Source organism: Notolepis coatsorum (assembly GCF_963971535.1).
Source record: "Notolepis coatsorum genome assembly, chromosome: 2".
NCBI classification, from domain to species: Eukaryota; Metazoa; Chordata; class Actinopteri; order Aulopiformes; family Paralepididae; genus Notolepis; species Notolepis coatsorum.
In genome coordinates, this window is record NC_140166.1 from 171,538,689 (window position 1) to 171,560,188 (window position 21,500).

The 21,500-nt window shown below is 42.3% G+C and overlaps 1 protein-coding gene across 2 annotated transcripts in view; it reads left to right on the forward strand.

Moving 5' to 3' along the window:
- ryk (receptor like tyrosine kinase) overlaps positions 1-21,500 on the forward strand; it is a 140,291-nt gene that overhangs the window by 106,881 nt on the left and 11,910 nt on the right. For both annotated transcript variants that reach the window (XM_084307356.1, XM_084307357.1), the window contains 3 exons: positions 5,489-5,575; positions 8,674-8,743; positions 14,651-14,783. In XM_084307356.1, coding sequence (XP_084163482.1) covers positions 5,489-5,575; positions 8,674-8,743; positions 14,651-14,783 — 290 coding nt within the window. The remainder of the gene's footprint in view (positions 1-5,488; positions 5,576-8,673; positions 8,744-14,650; positions 14,784-21,500) is intronic.

A 21,500-nucleotide genomic window follows, 5' to 3' on the forward strand; every position in this document is an offset into this window, starting at 1 on the left:
AGATACAGTACTGAATTCTCTCATCCGGACCAATGCAATTTGAAATATTATTATAGAATATAGAATATGATGCTTATACATTACCTTATTATAGCCAATTCGCACATTTATATATATACATATATTATCTTTCAAATGCCCGAGTTCAATTTGGATTTAGTATCACCAGGCGTGCATAAGAACAGATAATGAAATCTACTGTAATCTAGTGTACTTTTTAATTTTCCCCACAGTGCAACCGTTTTGAAACTAATTTCAGATCTAATTGTTCCTACATGCTAACAATAGGGAGGAGAAACTTAACTGTTTCAATATTTGTCAAAAACCTTTCCGTTTGTGGCTTATTATCGCGAATCATAACGGTTATTGATATGATTCATTCAGAACGCTGAACTTTGAACCCCCACAGTATCTGACAGGAAGTGTAGTTCGGAAAAATTCCCATGGTTCAAAATTTTCATTTCCGTTTCCGTCTTGGAATAGACTTCATAAAATCGAAAACTTAAAACTATCTAATGGCACTTTTAACCTATTGCTAAACTAACGTATTGATGATAATATACATTCTACATGCTTTTGTGACATGTTAGTGTTGAAAACGTTTGATTAAAAAATCGCAAAAAATATGCAACACTCTGAAAAATATTGATTTATGACCACATGTCATTTTTTGGGTCGGTACCGACCCCTTGGGGTGGAACAGGTTAAATGCATCAATCTGGTGCACTTTGAGAGCAAAATAAAAAGGCTAGATCTATGATGAACTTTGTGCTCAAAACACAAAATCGACTAGAGCAGTGCTTCCCAATCCTCTCCTCGAAGCACCCCAGCCGTTCAATGTATTTGTTAAATTCCACCCGATTCAACTTAACAAGCCCTTTATTAGTTGAATCAGGTGTGCTGGTGGTGGAATTTAACAAATACATGGAACGGCTGGGGTGCCTCGAGGAGAGGTTTGGGAACCACTGGACTAGAGCATACATTTGAGCCATCAAAGAAATGAAGCAAAAGTGGTTACCTGTGTTGAACTGGTAACGGGCCGCCACAGTCTAGGTAATTAATGGGAAACACTGAGCCCTGCAAACAAGGTGAGCGACTCCCACTGTTTACAGTGATGGCGTCAGCTGCTAAGGATGAGGCTATTGCGTGGCAGTCAATCTGTTAAAAGTGTGGGGTCGTGGTATAAAAAAGTTTGAGAACCACTGAATTCTAGTCAGTTCATGCTCAGAAAACTCCATTCCCCCTTTTTTTTATCCACTTTTTCTCCCATTTTCTATTTTTCTCCCATCCCAATTTCGTATCATCCAATTCAACCCTCCCCTGTCTCGAACGCCGTTTCTTGCCTCCCACAAGCCGGCTGCATGTGGACTAAGTCATACATAGCACGAGTCCCCTCCGATACTCGAGGTAACAGCAGTCGCATCTTTTCACCTGCACAGCGCAATCTTTCAGCGTCAGGGGTCTGCGCTTTGGAGGGGCGCCACCCCCATCGCTTCCTGATTCTACTGCGCAGGCGCACCAACCGACCTGTAGGAGTCGCTGTCCACAACGCCCGATCCCCACCCATCAGTTTCCCACCCCCTAATACTGCCAATGTGTATTAGTACGGACGACCAGCTAAACTGAAAGCAATGTGGAGTGCTGGGCTCGAACAGGCGAACCCAGCGTCTCCAGCATTCGTGGTGAGCGCCTTGCCCACTGCACCACGTAGCCGCCCTAGAAAACTCCATTCCTTGAAACTCGTAGCTGACTGGCTAACAAACTGTTTTAAACAAATGAGATTATTTGAAATAGAATTCACTTATTAACTATGAATGAACTAATGATTAATGTCCACTAACTAATATATAACTATTTAATTAACTAATTAACTACCGTAATTCCTCTAATAGTAACCGGGTCTCAAATACAAGCCGGGTCTCTATTAATGGCCGGGTGCGCTCTTGAGCTAAGCAATTATAAGCCGGCCTCCTAATACAAGCCGGGTTACTAATATACTGAGCTGCATACTGAGCTAGTTACTTGATTTCACTTTGAAAACGTTGAAATGACCAGTGACCACCTGTAATTGCACTGTTTACTATTTCATACAGTACTTGGTTTCAATAAATGAACCCAGTACATTTTACTGGGTTCAAACTGACACAAAATGTTGATTTATTCATTATGATCCGTTTGAAAATTTGAAATATAGGCCTCCCTCTTATACAGGCCTCCTCCTAATACAAGCCTGGTACCCGCTACAGTTGAAACAAATACAAGCCGGGGTTACTATTAGAGGAATTACGGTATATAACTAAAGCTGCAATATGTGGTGTGGGGATGGCTGGTTTAAGCAGCCACACCTGCCCTGGGTCAAGGTAATTAAGACCTGGGAGCAGGAGTTGTGTGCACCTGTTGTGCATTGAGGTAATCATCTAAAATTCTAATAAAAAAATCTAACCCTAACTAACCTTATTGTCATGCACTTGTCCTAATATACTAACCTACACTGTAGCACTCAACACTTGAACATTGTTACTCAGCTGATTTGTTTAGCGCTGTTGCCTTTGGTCGCAACGTTATTCCTAGGCTTACAACGAAATATAGGACATCAGTCCTTCAATATATGAAAACATTCCCACATTTTTGGTGAACATACGTTTCATACTCCTTGCTGTTTTACAGTAGGCTGTCCCTACGACTCTGTCAGGAGCACTGATGACGTTACACTAGTGACTAGTGCCTCTAACGTAAATCTGTTAGCAAAAATTGCTGAGACAATGAAGTAGCTAGTTAGCTATTTTAACAAACATTCTGTCTTAATTATTATTCACTGATTTCCAACCGTAGAAGACTAGCATAACGTTAGCTTCTAGCTAACAGCTTGGCACTGACGAGCAGTTAGAGATGCTGAAGTCAGCGTGGAGGAGACTGTTTCGATCAATCACAGCGCGATACCGGAAGCCACAGCAGTTTGTCAAGCTATGGGGCAGGGTTTTGAGCTAGACGCGCTTGGGAAGTGTTCGTGGGTCGGAACTTAGCCAGTTAGATGAGTATCAGTCCTGGTTGTTGCATTGGTGACTCCTATTGGTAGGTTCAGCAGGGATCTGGGCGAGATGGTGTGAACCTCCATAAACGCTTCGCTCTCCCATAGCCCCTTTCGGTACTGTAGTCACGCCAACATCGTTGGACGAGCTAAAGCTCGTGATTCTACAGTCCCTTATACGATCATTGGTCTGAGCCAGCAGGGGCCGATAGGGAGCGCTGTGATTGCTGGGCACACCAACCAACCCATGTCACAAATGCAGAAGATGACAGGCAGCCATTTTGAAAAACTGTTTCAGCTGAAGTTGACGAGTTTATTAAAATTATTTAAAATGTTTATTAGCAAAGCCGAGCTTTCAAACCCTAGCGTCTGTCTGTCCCTCGTGCAACTGTGAGTACTTTTGAAAATTCTCTGCGACCCTTCACCAAGCGTTTTGTTGCCGACCAGGTCTTCAGACTAATTGTGGGTTTTTCCAATGATCGTATAAGGCAGTGTTTCTCAAAGTGGGGGGCGCAGAGGCATGACAGGGGGGGGCCTTGAGATTTATTAAAAAAAAAAACACACACAAGTTTTTTTTTTTATTCCAGAAAATTATCACTAAAGTGCTATCTGTTGCAGCTGCACTGTTCTCCATGAAAATACAATTTCTCAAAATCTGAAAATCATTATTTAATAAAACACAGAAAAGGATCACCAAGTTACTCTGGATAAAAAAACCTTTACAGACAACATTGAGACAAAGCTTCCTGACACATCTCCATCCAAACTCTTGGAAGAACTCTTTGAAATCTCATCTGATACCACCTAGAGAGCTAGTTTCAGAGTGTGGTGCTGAGTACCAAGTATCTCATCTCATGGCCCACCAAGTATCTCATGATGCAGCAGTTAAGGTGTTGATACCATTCAGCACCACATACAGTATCTGTGTGAGGCTGGCTTTTCATCCATGACAGCTCTGAAAACAAAATATAGGGCCAATTTGAAAGGTCACGATATTGGTGTTATTTCAATACATTTAAACATGGCCCATTTCATGACTATTTTGTTGGGGCGAGGGGGGGGGGGGGCCCAAAATATTTTGGTCCGCCAAAGGGGGGCCCGACAGAAAAAGTTTGAGAAGCACTGGTATAAGGGACTGTAGAATCACGAGAGCTTTAGCTCATCCAACGATGTTTGCGTGACTACAGTACCAAAAGGGGCTAGCTCTCCCAGTGAAATTCCTCGCTGTCGGATGAAAAGAAGCGGCTGGTGACGCCACTACTCCACATTGTATTGGAGGAGTCATGTGGTCGTCTACATCCTCCCCAGACTGACCCCAAAGGATAGCGCAACGACCAGGACCATGACACACACACACACATGGAATTGGCATAATGACTAAATTGGGGAGAAAAAGTTAAAACTATATGATTGAAGCCACATAGCAGGTCATCCATGCAGAGTCTTGCAAATAGGCACCCATGGGTCTTGAAAATAGGCTAAACGTGTTTACGAAGACGAGGTAAAAAATCAAATATATGCATATCAAAAAGCTACAAGTTTGCAAATAACCTGCTTCAGGCGTCTTAGATTTAGAGAAGGGGTACATGTATGGTAGTAGAGGGAGTCGGGAGGTCCAAAATACTTGTAGACGAAAGACATAAAAAGTACACATTCATGTAATTGTATGTAATACAACAGCTTCAGCATTGCAAATAGACTTCACATTAGTATGTGTAATATGTCTCGTCATGTAGTTTTCCTCTTTACATTTGTATGGCGGTTTTGAAAGATCACAAAAAAACAACCCCAAAAAAGGGTTGTTGCTGAATATGTTTTTGCCATAATTTCCATGGAAAGAAAAAGAACAGTGGTGTTTGGGACTCGGCAGAGGAGGGAGAAGTGGGATTGTGCTCCCGAGAGAGAGCCGGCAGGTCCAGACAGGCCTGACGAGAGGAGGAATGGGTGGGAGCGACACAGTTAAACACTAACCCTGTTGTTATTCACCCGTCAATAATCCTGTTGGAACACAGGGCCATGTTGGCCTCCGGGCCCAGATTCTTCAGTTTACGTTGATGGTTTATGCTCTTAAATGTCATTTTCACCGCAGCGAGGCCCACACTTATCCTCCGCACCCGGAGCGATTTGTGGGGAGCGACAGTTTAGACAAGAGAGGAAAGAACCCGCCCACTTAATTTTATTACTTTTCAGCACCGCCGTGCCTGTCAGAATGCATGGCTCTGTGTGCCCCCCACCCACCGCCCCCTCCCCGAGGTTGAGTGAAACGCACTTCTTTGGCTCCTCGTCAATAGGAGTTTCTCACACTTAAACAATTAAGCCTGTCCACCTCTGTCCACACGTCTGGCGGCCAGGGAGCCAGTTGACATTTATGTCCAACAACGAGACGTTCCTGTCTTTTTGTCTCTTGCCCTTTTCCTCAGAATAGAAAAAGAAATCCTAACGATTTATCCTTTTTTACAGGGACGTTTGGCCGCATCTTCCACGGCGTGCTCCTGGACGAGAAGGACCCCAGCAAGGAGAAGCAGGTCTTTGTGAAGACGGTGAAAGGTATGGACTGATCATTCTCTACGGCTGCGTCACACAAGCAGACTAGACGTCTCGTTGTGTTAGAAATCAAAACCCTTAACTTTTTCCACATCTCCCCTTTTTTGGGGGGGGGGGTGTAATTATCTTTTTATTTTCCACTTTTACAGATGAACATACAAATAAAATAAAATAATTAACAATAAAACAAAAAGGGGCATTCGCATCCTTCTCGCACACACATGGCCCCTTCGTCAAGCATTCACCAATATTTTCTATTTAAATCCACAAAGTCTGGTCTCATCGACTGACTCCCACCACCTCCCCCACCACCTCTCCTCAAACCTCTCCCTCTCTAGTCTCAATGCGTACGTCAGTTTTTCCATCACGTAGATCTCATGGATCACATCCATCCATTCTCCCTCCGTCGGCGCCACCCGACTCATCCGCTTCCCTGTGAGAGCCTTTTTGGTTGCCATATATTCATCATCATTATCCCTTATATCGACATCTATTTTCCCCCAAATACATAACTTAGAATTTGAACGATAATACTTTCCCCATGTACTTGTGTACTTATATCCGTAGAGGTAGAATGGAAGAACGATCCCAGAGCAGATGATAGTGGTATCTGTTTTTTTATTCCCGCATTCCCCCCATCTCTCTTTCATGTGCAACGTACCGTGTAGGTGGAAAATAGATAGTTTTGGCGGTAAAAGTGAGAGTAGGTGCCAGCATGGAGCTGTGCGTGTAGGGGGTTTTCCTCTGTGGGCGATATCTCTCTTTTCCCCACAGTAACCCTTCGGAGACCTCCGACTGAGAGCTATCTGCCAGAAATAGCACTCAATTATCTTAACTCGCTCTACCGACAGTCGTACAAAGTAACAGGTTCAAGGCTAATAGGCGAGCTGTGAGTTCTGACAACGAGAGACACAATAAAGACACCTATACGTCAGTAAGACATCTATATGTCAATAAAGACATCTATACGTCTACTTGTTACGAGTTCTCCGTGGGAAGACAGCCCCACAGGTGAAAGGACTCCTACATGACTCCTGCAGTTTCTTCACTGGTAACTCCCATTGGGTTCCCCTTGCCAGTTGCCCCCCCTGCCCTCTCCCATTATCCCGTGTTTACTCAGGGCGGGGTGGATACCAGTCAGCGAAACAATATGGCCATGCCAGTCGCGGCTTTGTCAAACACTCCACTTCCTCCTCATTTGCCCCTGGGGCAGGAAACAATACTGGTTCCCATAAGCACCGAGCGGCGGCGAAAGCTGCATGCAGAGATTAAAAGTTGGATCTCTTATGGGCACTTGGCACAAGTCAGTTTCCCACTGCAGAATACATAAGCGCTAGCAGAAGACGTGCAGCGGTTCTCATAGCATGAGACGAGGAGACGCAGAGGTCGCAGTTCTCATAGCATGAGATGAGGAGACGTAGAGGTCGCAGTTCTCATAGCATGAGATGAGGAGACGTAGAGGTCACAGTTCTCATACCATGAGACGAGGAGACACAGAGGTCGCAGTTCTCATAGCATGAGACGAGGAGACACAGAGGTCGCAGTTCTCATAGCATGAGACGAGGAGACACAGAGGTCGCAGTTCTCATAGCATGAGACGAGGAGACGTAGAGGTCGCAGTTCTCATACCATGAGACGCAGAGGTTGCAGAGTTGCTGAAAGCGGATCGTTTCGAGAGACGGTCGCTATTGGTGGTCACGGTCAATGAAACAGACAATTATGTTCTTTGGGTGATTTTGTACATGGAAAGTAATATTCCAATATTTTTGTTGGTGCAGGTAAACACTGTATTGAAAAAAGTTTCAAGTTTGTTTAATAGTTGTCATAGTAAAATACAGAATACTTTTCCATTAAATGCTTTTTTCTGTATGAGCTCCTGGGATTGTGCTAGATAAAAATAGATTAAAAAGTATAAAATAGAAAAAGTCAAAAGTACGTAAACAAAAAGTGTTCAGTCAATATGTACATATATACAATACAGAGTAAAAAAAGGAGTAACAGTGAGGTACAGTGCAGAAATGGGATGAGCTACAACTTAAGGTAAGGTGCAATGAGGTATGGATTGTAGTGCAATCTCTTTGCTAATAAATATAAAGTGTGTTAAAGTGTCTAAAGGGAGTAGAGTGGGTGTTACGGTGAGTGTTTATTTAAAGTGAATGTGTGCGTGACTGCGTGTGGATGTGTGTGCTGTGAGTGTAGATGATGGGTTGTTACATAAGGCTAGATCCACAAAGAATGGATTGCACGGTGCTAGTTGCACCCTTACTTACAATTCATTATGAATTGAAAATGGAGGACCCTGATGTAAATAAGACGAAAGTCTTTCTCTGGTCTGCATTCCCTTAACAATTGTGTGTATTGAGCCGTACTGTATTGTACCCATTCTGCAATCTGTTAATAAAAATGTCATTCAATCAATCACCGCACAGGAGATTGATTGAATGAAAATTGTATTTTCGTGCCTTTTTCACTACACTGTCAATGTGTGTGGTCCATGTCAAGTCCTCGGATATGTGGGCTCCGAGGTACTTAAAACTGTTTCCGGTGATGCATGTCAATATGTTCGTTACTTGGCCACGCCAGAACTCACCTAACCGCCAGAACTTGCCTAACCGCTAGAACGCGCCTAACCCTTACCTTAACCCTAACCTTAACCTCTCAGTGGAGACCTCACATCCCACCCTAACCTAAAAAAAAAAAACAAGAGTAGGCAAGCCTAGTTAAGCCGGACCCAGATACATGCCAGTGTGAGACTGCAATGTATGCGTGTTTCAGCAATGGGGTCAGTCAGTCAGTCAGTTAGTCAGTCAGTCAGTGACATTGCCTCTTATAGGACTGCACCCTCCGGGCCAACATTTTGTGATCATGAGTTTTTCTTTTTACTTAGCAGCTTTAGCAGTTTAGTGACAACCATATCAATATACAGGGATATTGCTGATTTGTGACATAAAGATGCATATAAACATATTATCCTGACTAAGACCGTAACTGGGATATTAGCTAGTATCTAGAATATGAATGTGCTTGTAGACACGTGCGTGTGTGTGTGTGCGTGCGTGTGTGTGTGTATTTACATGTTGCATGTTGTCTCTTCTCGTCAGATAATGCCTCTGAGGTGCAGGTCACCATGATGTTGACAGAAAGCTGCAAACTTCGTGGACTTCATCACAGGTGAGTGTGAACACACAGAAATCACAATATCAGGGGCGCCCCGGTGGCGCACCACGTATATACGCTCAGCGTAAACCGCAGCGTCCTGGGTTCGAATCCGGCCCAGGACATGTGCTGCATGTCTTCCCCATCTCTCTCTCTCCCAAAGAAATTCCAAACTCCTATCCACAATAAAGCGCAAATGCCTTAAAAACAATCTAAAATATATCCAAAAAAATAAAATCACTATCACCTCATCCACTATGTGACCTATGTGGACACCTAGCGCCCTGGGGCTGTTTTTCACTGTTCGGGTTATCCCCCTCTGTCCCAGTGAAGGGAAATCTGGGCGCTACAGCGTACAATGGCATCCTCTAGAAGATTGTGTCGACGGGTTGGTGGAAGGCCCCTTCCTGTATCGCCATGACAATGTACCCCCATTGCACAAAGCAAAGTCCCGTATACAGAAATGGTTTGTCAACATCAATGTGGAAGAACAACCGCTCAAGAGCGCTGACCTCGACCCCCGCTGAACACCGCTGGGATGAACTGGAACGCAGACCAGGAGACGGGGCTCTAATCGCCCGACATCAGTACCTGACCTCACTAGTGTTCTGGTGGCTGAATGGAAGCGACTCCCTGCAGCAATGTTCCGACATCCAGTGGAACGCCTTCCCGGAAGAGGGGAGGGTGGAGGGGGGCAACTCCGTATTAATGCCCATGATTTTGGAATGAGATGTAGGACTGGGGCTGGGCGATATGGCCAAAATATCATATCACAAGTTGTGACATGTTTGATTTCTCCAGTACAAGTTACAATGTGTTATACCGTGGCCTGGGTGAATATTCTGATGCCATTCGGCCAAACGGCGGTGCTATAACAACAAACGTTACGTTTTGCCCTGTAACTTTTGAACCGTAACTCAAAAGTATGTTTTTCCTGGATTCTGTATGTCCAGACGAATCTATCCATGTAAGCCACGCCCATTTGTCTTGCTGAGGTTTATGCCAGAGAGATCTTATCCCCTCCCCTCCCTCCCCTGTATCTCTCCTGGTCTCCTGTACTTTTATAACCCATAACCCCCCCCCCCCTCCTATTTTCCTACACCCCTCCCCCACAGCCTATTGTTCAATCTAGATGTAGCCCTTTTGGGACCGCAGTCTCAGGTGACCGCCTGACAACAGACCCCTCTGCCATAGCTCATTGATCTCCATTGTAATTGATTCCTAAAAGTTACTTTCTCTGATTTTTGATATTCCATCCAGTTTTGCTGTAGCTGGACCTCAAAGCTTGCTCAGATGCTGTGGGCAGGGCTTATATTACAAAAGCAATCATATCTCCCGAGTGCTTGTGCCATTGCAGCCACATTTGGTGGACATAAGTGGATATGATGTCGGAGTGACCATGACAAGATCTGGTGTAGCAGCATCTTAGGTTTGAATAGCCATAATGCTCCTGTCTGTCCTTTCGCATATCTCAATAACTGTCCCTCCAATCGACTTTTAACTTGGTGGGTGTGTTGCTGAGTGCCCAAGTAGGTGTAGTGTTGAATATGAAGTTGATGGATGGTCTGTTCTCGAACGCTGCAAGCAGCAATACTGGGGGGCCAAGCAAATCCACGTTCCCAACGAGCATAGACTCCAAGCGGGCACTGCACCGGTATTAATGATTTTGGTTGGAAGTGCAGGGACTGAGTGACGGTAGGCTATATCAAGCCTTCAATGCTCCTTATTTTTATATATATTTATTCTTTGGCTGTCTGTCATGGTATAAAGGGGATAATGCCCTTCTAGCTTCATATTAACATATTTTAATGGACTCTGCTGGGGCGACTGTCTGCCTCTATATGCCATTAAAATATGTTAATGTACATTATTCTTACATATTACTTCCCTTTATGTTCTTATCTTGTAATGTCATTGTCATGGGGCTATTTTCATTCAAAATGGTCTATTTTCTAAAAAATACAAATAAATAATAATAATAATAATAATAATACTCTTATTTTTTCAAAGTGGAAAGTAAAAGTCAGGGCTCCTCTCACACTCTTTACTCTTAAACTTTAATTCTACCAGTAGGGTGGAGGATTCTACCTGCCTCCATGAAATACTGTTAGCCTCAGTGAAGAAGACACATCAGCGGATTGTTGGATAGATTACAGATCAACAATGATGTTCTCGTCATCTTTAGTCTTGACAAAATCAAAGTTGAGTTGTGTTTTGATGGGGTACCTGTAATATTATTACTGAAACTGAAGTACCGGTAGTAATTGGTTACACTACTCGTTACTGGGGGAAAATATTGATATAATATTATTATACTCAACTAGTGATGCACCGATGTGAAAATTGTGCCCGATACCGATAACCGATATTAATATTGCTGTTCTGGCCGATACCGATATTTACCGATGTCGATATCTCTGTATAGAAAACACTTTTTTATGATAATCAAATAAAGAGCTATTTTCCAAAACAAATTTTTTTTTTAAACTTTTGTAACTTATTTTCAGAAATGACTGATATTTTGAAACTATTTAAGGCCAAAACATGTAAAAAGAAAAAAATATATCGGCCCTATCTCGATATCGGACCGATACCGATGTGTAAAAAAACTGCCATATCGACCAATATTATATCGGCCGCCGATATATCGTGCATCACTACACTCAACGCTGTTCCTGCTGTACTTGTGACCAATTCCAGTCTTGCTTCCCCCAATTCAACCCCAATGCTGTCATCCCATCGGAACAAATTCTTTTGAAATGGATACACTGTAAAAAAAAATATTTAAATATTTAAAACGACAACAATGACGAAAGAAACCCACTGTGCACAGACTTACCCAGACTTGCATGCAATCAGCAATTTCTTAGATGGGAAAAGATTTGTTCTCATATTGCATTGTAGCTGTCAAGCATCTCGAGTACATTCAATCTGGTTATCTTTTTTAAAAATGTATTAATACATTTCCCTCAGTTTTGGCTATAGTGTCGATATTCTCAATGTATGAATTAGATTTTAGTGTCTAAACTCGTGATTCAAATAATGAAGTGAAATGGGACGCAATTCAGTCTGAGGTATCGAGCAAGGATGTGGCGTGACGTCGGCGTGGGCTATATGGTTCTGTGAAAGGCATGTTCGTCATGACGATGGCCCACATCTTCCTCTTTCCACCTTCCTGAGGTCAGTGAGCCAGCGAGGGCAGCTTCTCCGAGGTAGCTTCCTCCTCTTATTATTTGGCAACGATCAGTAATCCCCCTGCCAGAGAATCACATACAGATCCTCCCAGAACTCCTGTCACTCAGCGGGCGTACATCCACATCGTCCACTCCTCCTCCACCACATCCTCACCGTGTCCCCTCACACTATTCCTGTAAATTCAGCCGCTCTCTCAGTTCTGATCACGGTTATCTGATGTGACATCACCTCATCCTGTGATGAATGAATGTACTGGAAATACCTGGTGTGCGTTTCCCGTGGCTGTACTTATGTGTTTGACTTTGAGGGATATGCACTTCGACAATGAGAAAAATACGTCTGCACACTTGAACACAGGGCTTGGGTAGCGGCTGCGTTGGAAAAGGTCCTGCACTCTATTATCCTGGAAAATATCACTTATTTTATTTGATCTATTCAGGGTTCGCACAAGGTCCTTGAAGTGCTTAAAGTGCTTAATTTTTTTAAAACAGTCGAGGCCTGGAATTCCTTGAAAACAGCCAGTTTTTTAACAAGGAGCTTAAAAAGTCCTTGAAATTCAAATCAACCATTCACATTGAAAGTTTTGTTCATCCATGATACAAATGTTCAGAATCAAGATTTTTGTAACTAATTGTCGGAAATTGGTTTTAAGCCATACATATTGGATCAGATTTTTTTTTTATAAAAAACAGCATCTAAAAGTTAATTGTATCCTTTTAAATGCCCTTTTAAAAATGCCCTTTTCTTGTGTGGCATCTACGAACCACCATTTTAGGGGCTTCATCCTAAATCCCTAAACCCCTCATTTTCAGTCTGTGACCTCACTATTTTTCTTTCTTCCTCTCCATCTCTTTACACAGCTTACAGGCGCTCTTCCACAAGCTTACCGTGTGTGTTTTAGCTGGATCGTGTCCAGGTTATCTAGAGTTCCAATCGCGATGCATGCCTCCCAAGTCAGGTTTTGAATATCCTGTGTGAGTGAAAATCTAGATTTTGGGTCTCCGGAGCATCGAGGGTACTGGCATGATCGGATGATCCAAATCACAGTGAAAACAACACCAAGGCCTGAACAGAATTCCACTTGGGTTTTTTATCTGCGGCGGTTGCGGCGATATGAGCAAATTTGATAGTTCTACTACGCTAATCTCCTTGCTAATCTCTCCTCCATATGAGAGCAAGGTAAATTCAGAAATGTGTGGCTTAAGGTGAGCGGGCCAAACACAACGCTCACAGTGCTGCGCCGCTTTATGCAAAGTCAACATTTGGGGAGAGGTGCACACGGTTCACACAAGGTCCTTGAAGTGCTTAAAGTGCACTTACAAAAAAAAGTCCAGGCCTGGAATTCCTTAAATTAACCAGGTGCTTTAAAAAGTCCTTGAAATTCAAATCAACCATTCGCATTGAATGTTTTGTTCATCCATGATCAAATTGTTCTGAATCAAGAAATCATTTGTCACTGTCTCGCACGCTCCAACTGCTTTTCCTCATTTCTTCGCGTGTGATTCTCGAAGTCAACTTCCTGCCTGTTGTTGCTACGCAACTGCAGCGTGGGGGGAAACTGCCCAGCCTGGTACATTGTGTACGGTTCATTTAGTGCAGAAACGGATGGTTAAAGCGGCAAATTAAAGACAATCAAGCGGAATTTTCTTCAGTCCTTCACAATGCCAAAGAGCTGCTGTGTTACGCGTTGTACTAATGACAAAAACAGAAATCCAAATCGCAAGTTTTATACCATCACGGAGGAAAAAGTGGCTGTGGCTAACTTTCGGCTAACTCGCTCTGCTGTTGTGGTCGTGGTAGCTACATGCTAAGCTAACGTTAATCACATCATATCGAACCGATAGGAGCTTATCTTATCTAATCTTACATGGATGTTTGATCGGGTAGTGGCACACGTGGTACCACCATGTAAGATTAGATAAGATAAACTCCTATCGGTTCGATATGATGTGATTAACGTTAGCTTAGCATGTAGCTACCACGACCACAACACCAGAGCTAGTTAGCCGAACGTTAGCCATCAGCCACTTTTCCTCCGTGATGGTATAAAACTTGCGATTTGGATTTCTGTGTTTGTTTTGTTATTAGTACAAAACGTAACATAGCAGCTTCAATTTGGGTATTCGAGAGATGGCCATGTCTGTATGTGTTTTGTATGGACATTATGTCAAGTCAATCAGGGGGAGCTTCTTTGAATCATATCTCGCCTTAGAATCACCAGAAAGGCTTTCGAAATAGTGAAATGCCATGTTGGCCTCAATATTTTCAAAACAAATCGTATGAAAATGTTATGAAATGAACAAGAATGTGATAAAACATGTAATAAAAACGGACCTCAACACATGCATTTGATACTAGAAATCCGTATGGCCCCCCTATACCAAGATGGCGGCGGTCTCGTGACATCAGAGTGTCTTCGAGAATGCTCTAGCTTACTCTAGCTGGCAATCAGGCCAAGAAGATGCTTAAAAAACACCATTTAAAAGTGAATTGTATCCTTCGAGTGACATCCTTGAATATGAAAAATAGTGCTTGGAAAAGTACTTAAAAGTCCTTGAATTTCATTTTGCAATGTCTGTGGGAACCCTGAGTGCAATGTAGGCTCTTTAGCCTAGACGTGACCGGCGACACCTCCAGCAGAGCTATGAAGGCATTTTCACGCTTCACGTGTATAAATCAAGAAATGGACTGAATGAACTGAAATCTTTACTCTCCCTCTCTCTCCAGAAACCTGCTGCCCATAAGTCACGTGTGCACAGAGGACGGAGAGAAGCCCATGGTGCTGCTGCCCTTCATGGCCTGGGGGAACCTCAAGCTGTTCCTCAGGCAGTGCAAGCTGGCTGAGGCCAACAACCCACAGGTGAGCTACCGGCTGGACCCAGGCCAACACACAACACACAACACACAACACACAACACACACACACACACACACACACACACACACACACACACACACACCAACACACAACACACAACACACAACACACACACACACACACACACACACACAGAGACACACAGTATTAGAATCAGAAATATATCCTTTCTCTCAAACATATTACTATACATACCATATTCCTAATCCTACATAATAAAATATATTATTTAATACAGTATATATTAATATGCACTAAATTCACTATCTGTGAGAAACCATAAACATACATACATATACTACTGTCTTTTACCCTGATTCATACAGTAGGCACTAGAAGATACACATACAAAGTAAACTCTTACCAGCTATTTGTATAGGCTATTTATATTCCTATCACTGAAAAATAAGAAAAACATTTTATGAAAATAAAAGTGACTATAGGTGTCTGTGTGTATGTATGTGAGGGAAATGTCATCAACAGCAGTGTAGCAAAAATCCAAATATACACAAAAACAATAACACCAGCAACACATGAAGATATGTATAAAGTAAGGCTGTCAAAGTTAACGCGATATTAACGCGTTAACTCCCGATTCTATTAATGCCACTAATTTTTTTAACTCAAGATTAACTAAACATTTTTTTTTTTTTTTTTTTTTACTAGACTTCACTCAGGTGTATTATTGATGCTCTCATTGATACTATGTTTGTTTCTGGTGTGTGTGTGTGTGTGTGTGCGTGTGTGTGTGTGTGTGTGTGTGAGAGATATAGAGAGAGAGGAGGGTGAGAGAGATGAGGAAGGGGCAAGAGAAAGAGAGCTGGGAGAGTGTGTGTGTGAGGAAGAGAGGGGGGGGTGTGTGATTACTCAGCCCTTGTGTGGGTGAATGTAACAAGTTCCTAACGTTTTCTTTTCCCTATTATTTCATGCACACTTTATTCATTGTTTTAAATTATTATTTTCTTTTAAGTTATTTTGTGCATCACTCTGTTTTGAATTTGATGCAAATTTGCAATGCATGAGGGTCATCCTTTTGTGTTAAATGGCTGCATAAAGCAAGCATTTGTTGACTCGCATGTTGATAAGAGTATTAAAACTTGGAACTTGAAAAAGATCCGTTTAAGGTAAAAAAAAGAAAAATGTGATTAATTTGCGATTAATCGCGAGTTAACTATGGACAATCATGCGATTAATCGAGTTAAATATTTTAATCGTTTGACAGCACTAGAAAGATAAGAAATAACAAAACAAGAAAAAAAACAAGTAACGTTAACACTTTGGTTGCCTAAGGTTAAATTCATGATATACCATAGATTGCCAGCGCTATTTGTCTATGGAGAAAGTCCCCTTCTTTGCAGGGCTATAACTTTTTAAATTCTATTGCTACATTGCCATTATTAGGGCCCATTCAAAGTCCTATATGTATTGTTCATTGTGTAGCAACGTTAAACTTTTTCATTCACATATTCATAGTAAAGTATGGTCTAATGTATAAGTATGTTTTGATCTCTTTCTGCAGCTTTCTCCAGAACGTGATCTATAGCCCCAAATACATTATATTGATGATGCAATACAGTTTTATGGCAATCAGCGCGATATAAAAAATTACAACTAGACGTACTTCTAGAAGTTACTACACGTCATCTGATGTTGACCGGATGGGCTAGGGGCCGTTTATAATTCCGTGGGCAGCGTTATACCAATCATCTAATGTGGGTCAAATGTTGATAATAGCAGTTAGTATCGAAGACGGTAACGTTACACGCTGAAACTCACCCCAGTCTCCGCGCGCCGTTGGGCGATCATCGTAGAGTTGAAATCTTATCATTATGGGATGTAAATTTACCCGGTCCATCTCCAGCTTGTATAATGGTATATACGTCCAAATCATGTTTATCGAGTTATTGGCAATCGATCACTGTGTAGCGTGACGAGCCAGAGTCGCAGGACCTATAGCGAGCACCCGGAAGTACTATGGACGTAGCACAACCTCTATGCCACTTCCTGTTAAAGCGATTGCGCCGATCGGCCACCAGATGGCGCTCCTGAACCGCCAGAGAGCTCAGTGGGTCCTGCTGGTGGATCTCAGGCCAGCGGAGGGGACATATGAATCCGATCGCAGATTTTTGAAATATTGATATAAGGACGCTGTACAGCGTCCCCCGGCAACTTGAGCATGGCCAGCAATGACGTCAAAACACGTTTCATGGCAGTCAAAGTGTTAAAATAAAATAAATAAATACAATATCGTCTAGAATTTCAAGAATAAAGACTCCATTGTGCAGAGCTATCATTCAATGCTGGTCTTGCTGCGTTAAATATCAAGGGTATTAAAGCTAATTCCCTAAGTACGATGAGAAAAAAAGTCAGTTCCTGAGCCTCAACAGAACAGCATAATGTGTTCTAATAGAAATACGCACCACCAAACAATAACTACCCTTTTACTCTGTTATTACCGTAGATTGTTTTTAATGTAGTCTTAAACCAGCCGCTCAGGGCCTTGATTATTTTTATTTTCCATGAAAAGACAATCAGCCTCTTGTGCCGGGTTCACCTCCTCGGGGAGCCTTTGATCCACTTGGCACCGCCTCACCACGCAGATCCAACCAATCAATCGGCCCACGATACGCACAACTCTTTTGAGGAGGAAGGCCTTCCTTTCTTGGACGTGGCTGAGCCGTTTCCCATCGCAAGACGAAGCTTGCACCTCAAGGGAAGAAAAAAGCCTCTCGGTAGACGTTTCAGGTAACGCATCAGAGAGCTCTTCGCTTGCTGTAATCTCATTATGTAATTTCGTCAATTGTAGGGGCCGACGAAGACAGTCATTAACTCCTTCCTTGTGCTGTTGCAATATAAATCAAACAGAAGGGGGGGGGGGGTGGCTGTAAGGAATTGAAGGAGCATAGCATTACAGTTTGGCCAAGATGCTCATTCTGAGGCTGAACATCTGGTTTTGAAGAAGGTATCTCTCTATGTAAATCTTTTTATTTTCCAATTTCCACTGTAGTCCCCCCTCCCCCCGACCATTTCTGACCGGGTGTGAATTCCCTGCTTCACTCAGTGGTCGTACGTCGTCTTTTAGTGGCCGTAGTAGGTCCTGAGGATTAAGGTTCAGCTTGGTGCGTTATAGGGTTTTACTAGAGTTGTTTTGTTTTGTCATGTGCATTTATTGGTGTTGGCGTTGAGGCTTAAGTCCACTTGCACAAACCAAAAGGTACAGCCCACACATTTAGCTCCAGTACCTTTTTTATTGAATAGAAGCATCCAACACATTTAAGTCCAACTGGGGGGTGCATTCTGCATCCTCTGCTCTGTCCTCCGTCCCCGATTCCTCCGTGACCTGGAAACTTGGAAATCCGCTGCCATCTTTTTGTAAGGTCACTCCGAAGCCGTAGGAAACGCACAGAGGAAGCCTGACTTTTCCTTCGCTTGTCTCCTCCAACGATGGACGCGTAAGGATACATACGTGTGGAAATGTTTGTTTTCTAAGGCCTCTGACGTAGGCTGTTTTAGACGTATGAAGCTCCTCCCACAGACTGCAGGAGTGAACGAGGACGTTCTATTTCCTCTCCCAACGCGTTCACTCCCCCGGCCTCTTCCCCTCGCGTCTCCTCCGCGTCTCCCTGTGACTTTTCACAGAGGCACGAGCACACGTCTGTAAACCTCCAGCGCCGTCAAGTCTCCTGCTTCACAGGGCAGTAAAGGTGTATCTGTTGCTTTATCCACACCACACGTTGCCAGCACCTTGTTTTTGCCCTCTCTCATCGCAAAAGGGCTCAATTAACACAGGTTGAGTCACACTGTCGGATACGGCGTGAGCACATCGAAGCGGCCATAAATCTTCCGTTGTGTGCGTCTGTGTGAGCCGCGGCTGCTCGTGACGCTGAGTGCCTCTGACTCAAGGTAGGGTCACATGAGGATGAGACAGTGGGGCAGCGCTCCTTCCAACGCGCCGCCGCACAGGAGGGCTTTAACCCGCCAGGGTCCGTCTGTTCTCTCGCTCGGTACTCAGGATGTTTATATACATGCAGGACCGTGATTTGCCTAGAAAATGGCAGCTTAAATGCCAAGGGATGCCGGCTGATTAGGCAGTTACTAAGACAGATGTACTCCCCTTCTGTTTCCTCTGTCTGGCTCTTTTGCCCTCTGCCCTGCATCACCCTGTCTCAGGGTTCGCACAAGGTCCTTGAAGTAGTGCTTAAAAAGTCCTTGCAATTCAAATCAACCATTCGCATTGAAGGTTTTGTTCATCCATGATCAAATAGTTCTGAATCAAGAAATCTTTTTATTTTTTAATTGTCGGAAAGTTTGGATCCGATTTTCTTTTCTATAAAAACAGCATTTAAAAGTTAATTGTATCCTTTTAAATGCCCGTTTAAAATGAAAAATAGTGCTTGGGAAAGTCCTTGAATTTCATTTTGCAATGTCTGGGAACCCTGCTGCCTGCCTCCTCTGTCATAACTAAATGACATAACTAAAATAAAAATACTTGAAAAATAAATCAACTGAAGCTATATTGTGTACTTACAAAACTATCAAATTAAATACAGGAAATATATTAACGTTTTTCAAAATGTTGTAATATTGGTCAACACTGCACGTGTGTGAAGGTATTGGTGCACAATGTTCATTGAGACTGAGATGTCAACATATCTGTGTGAGTCAAGTGTTTGTTACACAATACCTATTCTGAACTTATCTGGCCTCCGGAATATTACAAAGAATACTAAAACTGAAACTAAACATAAAGAAAATAATAATCTAGTTTGACTAGCAAATCCACGCTGAAAACTAAGGTTCCCGGTTCGATTCCCGCTCCTCCCAGGAAGCGTGCCTCCGTCGTCTGTGTGAATGTGAGGAACAAAATAAAAGCGCTATATAAATGCACCATTTACTATTTACTAAACTGCAGTATCTCTGAAGACAACGATTAAATATCATCACGTCACATTCATTCTAATGGCCCACTGTGGTCAGAACCAAGTGCCACCACTTGGTTTTGTATCTACCGGGTATTCAATGTTGTTTTCACAGTAACAACCTCTGTATCTGCACACTGCACACTTTGTTAGAATTGTATCAGGGTTCCCACAAGGTCCTTGAAGTGCTTAAAGTGCTTGATTCTTTACAAAAGAAAGTCGAGGCCTGGAATTCTTTGAAAACAGCCCATTTTTAACAAGGTGCTTAAAAAGTCCTTGAAATTCAAATCAACCATTTGCATTGAATGTTTTGTTCATCCATGATCAAATTGTTCTGAATCAAGAAATAGTTTTCTTTTGTTCTGTTTTAATCAAATCTGATAAGTCACTGTCTCGCTCCAACTGCTTTTCCTCATTTCTTCGCGTGTGATGCTCTAGCTGGCAAGCAGGCCAAGAAGATGCTTAAAAAAACAGCATTTAAAAGTGAATTATATTCAAGTGACATCCTTGAAAATTAAAGATAGTGCTTGGAAAAGTACTTAAAAGTCCTTGAATTTCATTTTACAATGTCTGTGGGAACCCTGTTGTATATACTGTAGTCATCTTGCTGTTATTTTATTTTATTCTATGCTATTTTTATTTTATATTATATTGGACGCTGCTAGGGTCCAGGAACCACAACAAAGCAAATTTCACTTTATTTTGCTGTAAAAGGTACCGAATGATGTGACAATAAAAGGAATCTGAATCTGACCTGGAGGATGCTTGGCCTTGCACTGGATGAGTTTTTAATTGAAGTGACGCTTCCACTGTCTCTGCTCAGTCCGTCAACTGCGATTGGTTGACTGACAAAAAGCGACCTTGACACTAGTGGTCGACCGATGGCCCGTGCAGATATGTAGAGAGCAGGGCAGCCGATGGTCGATATATGATGCCCATATCGATGGCTGAAAAAGTGGGGGAAAACCTCATATCTGCACTTTGCGAGGCACTAATACCTGGTCGGTATTGTTAACACAGAATATAGTAATATAGTCCAAAAGCTGTTTATTTTATTGGCTATCCTTAAAAAATTGCATTCTGCAAGAAAACAACATTTTCTCAAATATTTTAAATGTTCAGATAGGATGTTTTGTTCTTCGGCCATCGATATGTTGTTGTTTTGCATCTGATAAAATACAACGATTTAATAATAACAAATGAGACGCAACATTTCTGAACTCAAATGAACATGTAATCTGTAGACCGTTTTCGCCTAAAGGTACATGCCTAAGTAAATGGAAGATTGCTCCACTTCTGCAAGGTCAATTTGCATGTTATTGGTATCTAGGAACATCTAGGGACCTGGGGGTATGTATTTCCAGTGTCAGAAATATTGTGTCTGTTACTAGACTGAGTAAATTGTAATGAATAAATTAATTATGATTAATTATGATTTATGATTTTGATGATGATCAAAAATTGAAAAAGAATTCTGAAAAATGCTCACTGAACTCATTCACCACCTTATTGAGATCATGTGTACAAAAAACAGAAGGATTTGTAGATACAGTAATTAATGATAATCGACTTTAATTATAAATTCATATTTGAACTTGACGTTATTATGGCCAAATCATACATCTATGGATAGGGGAAATGCTCCTCTTTCCAATGGCAGGGTTGAATCTGGATTTAGTCATTTCTTGCGGTTTTTACGATAATTAGCATTTTCTGATCAATTTGTATTTCCGATAAAACATATAAAACATCGGTAAAAATGAAAATATACACTGTTTTT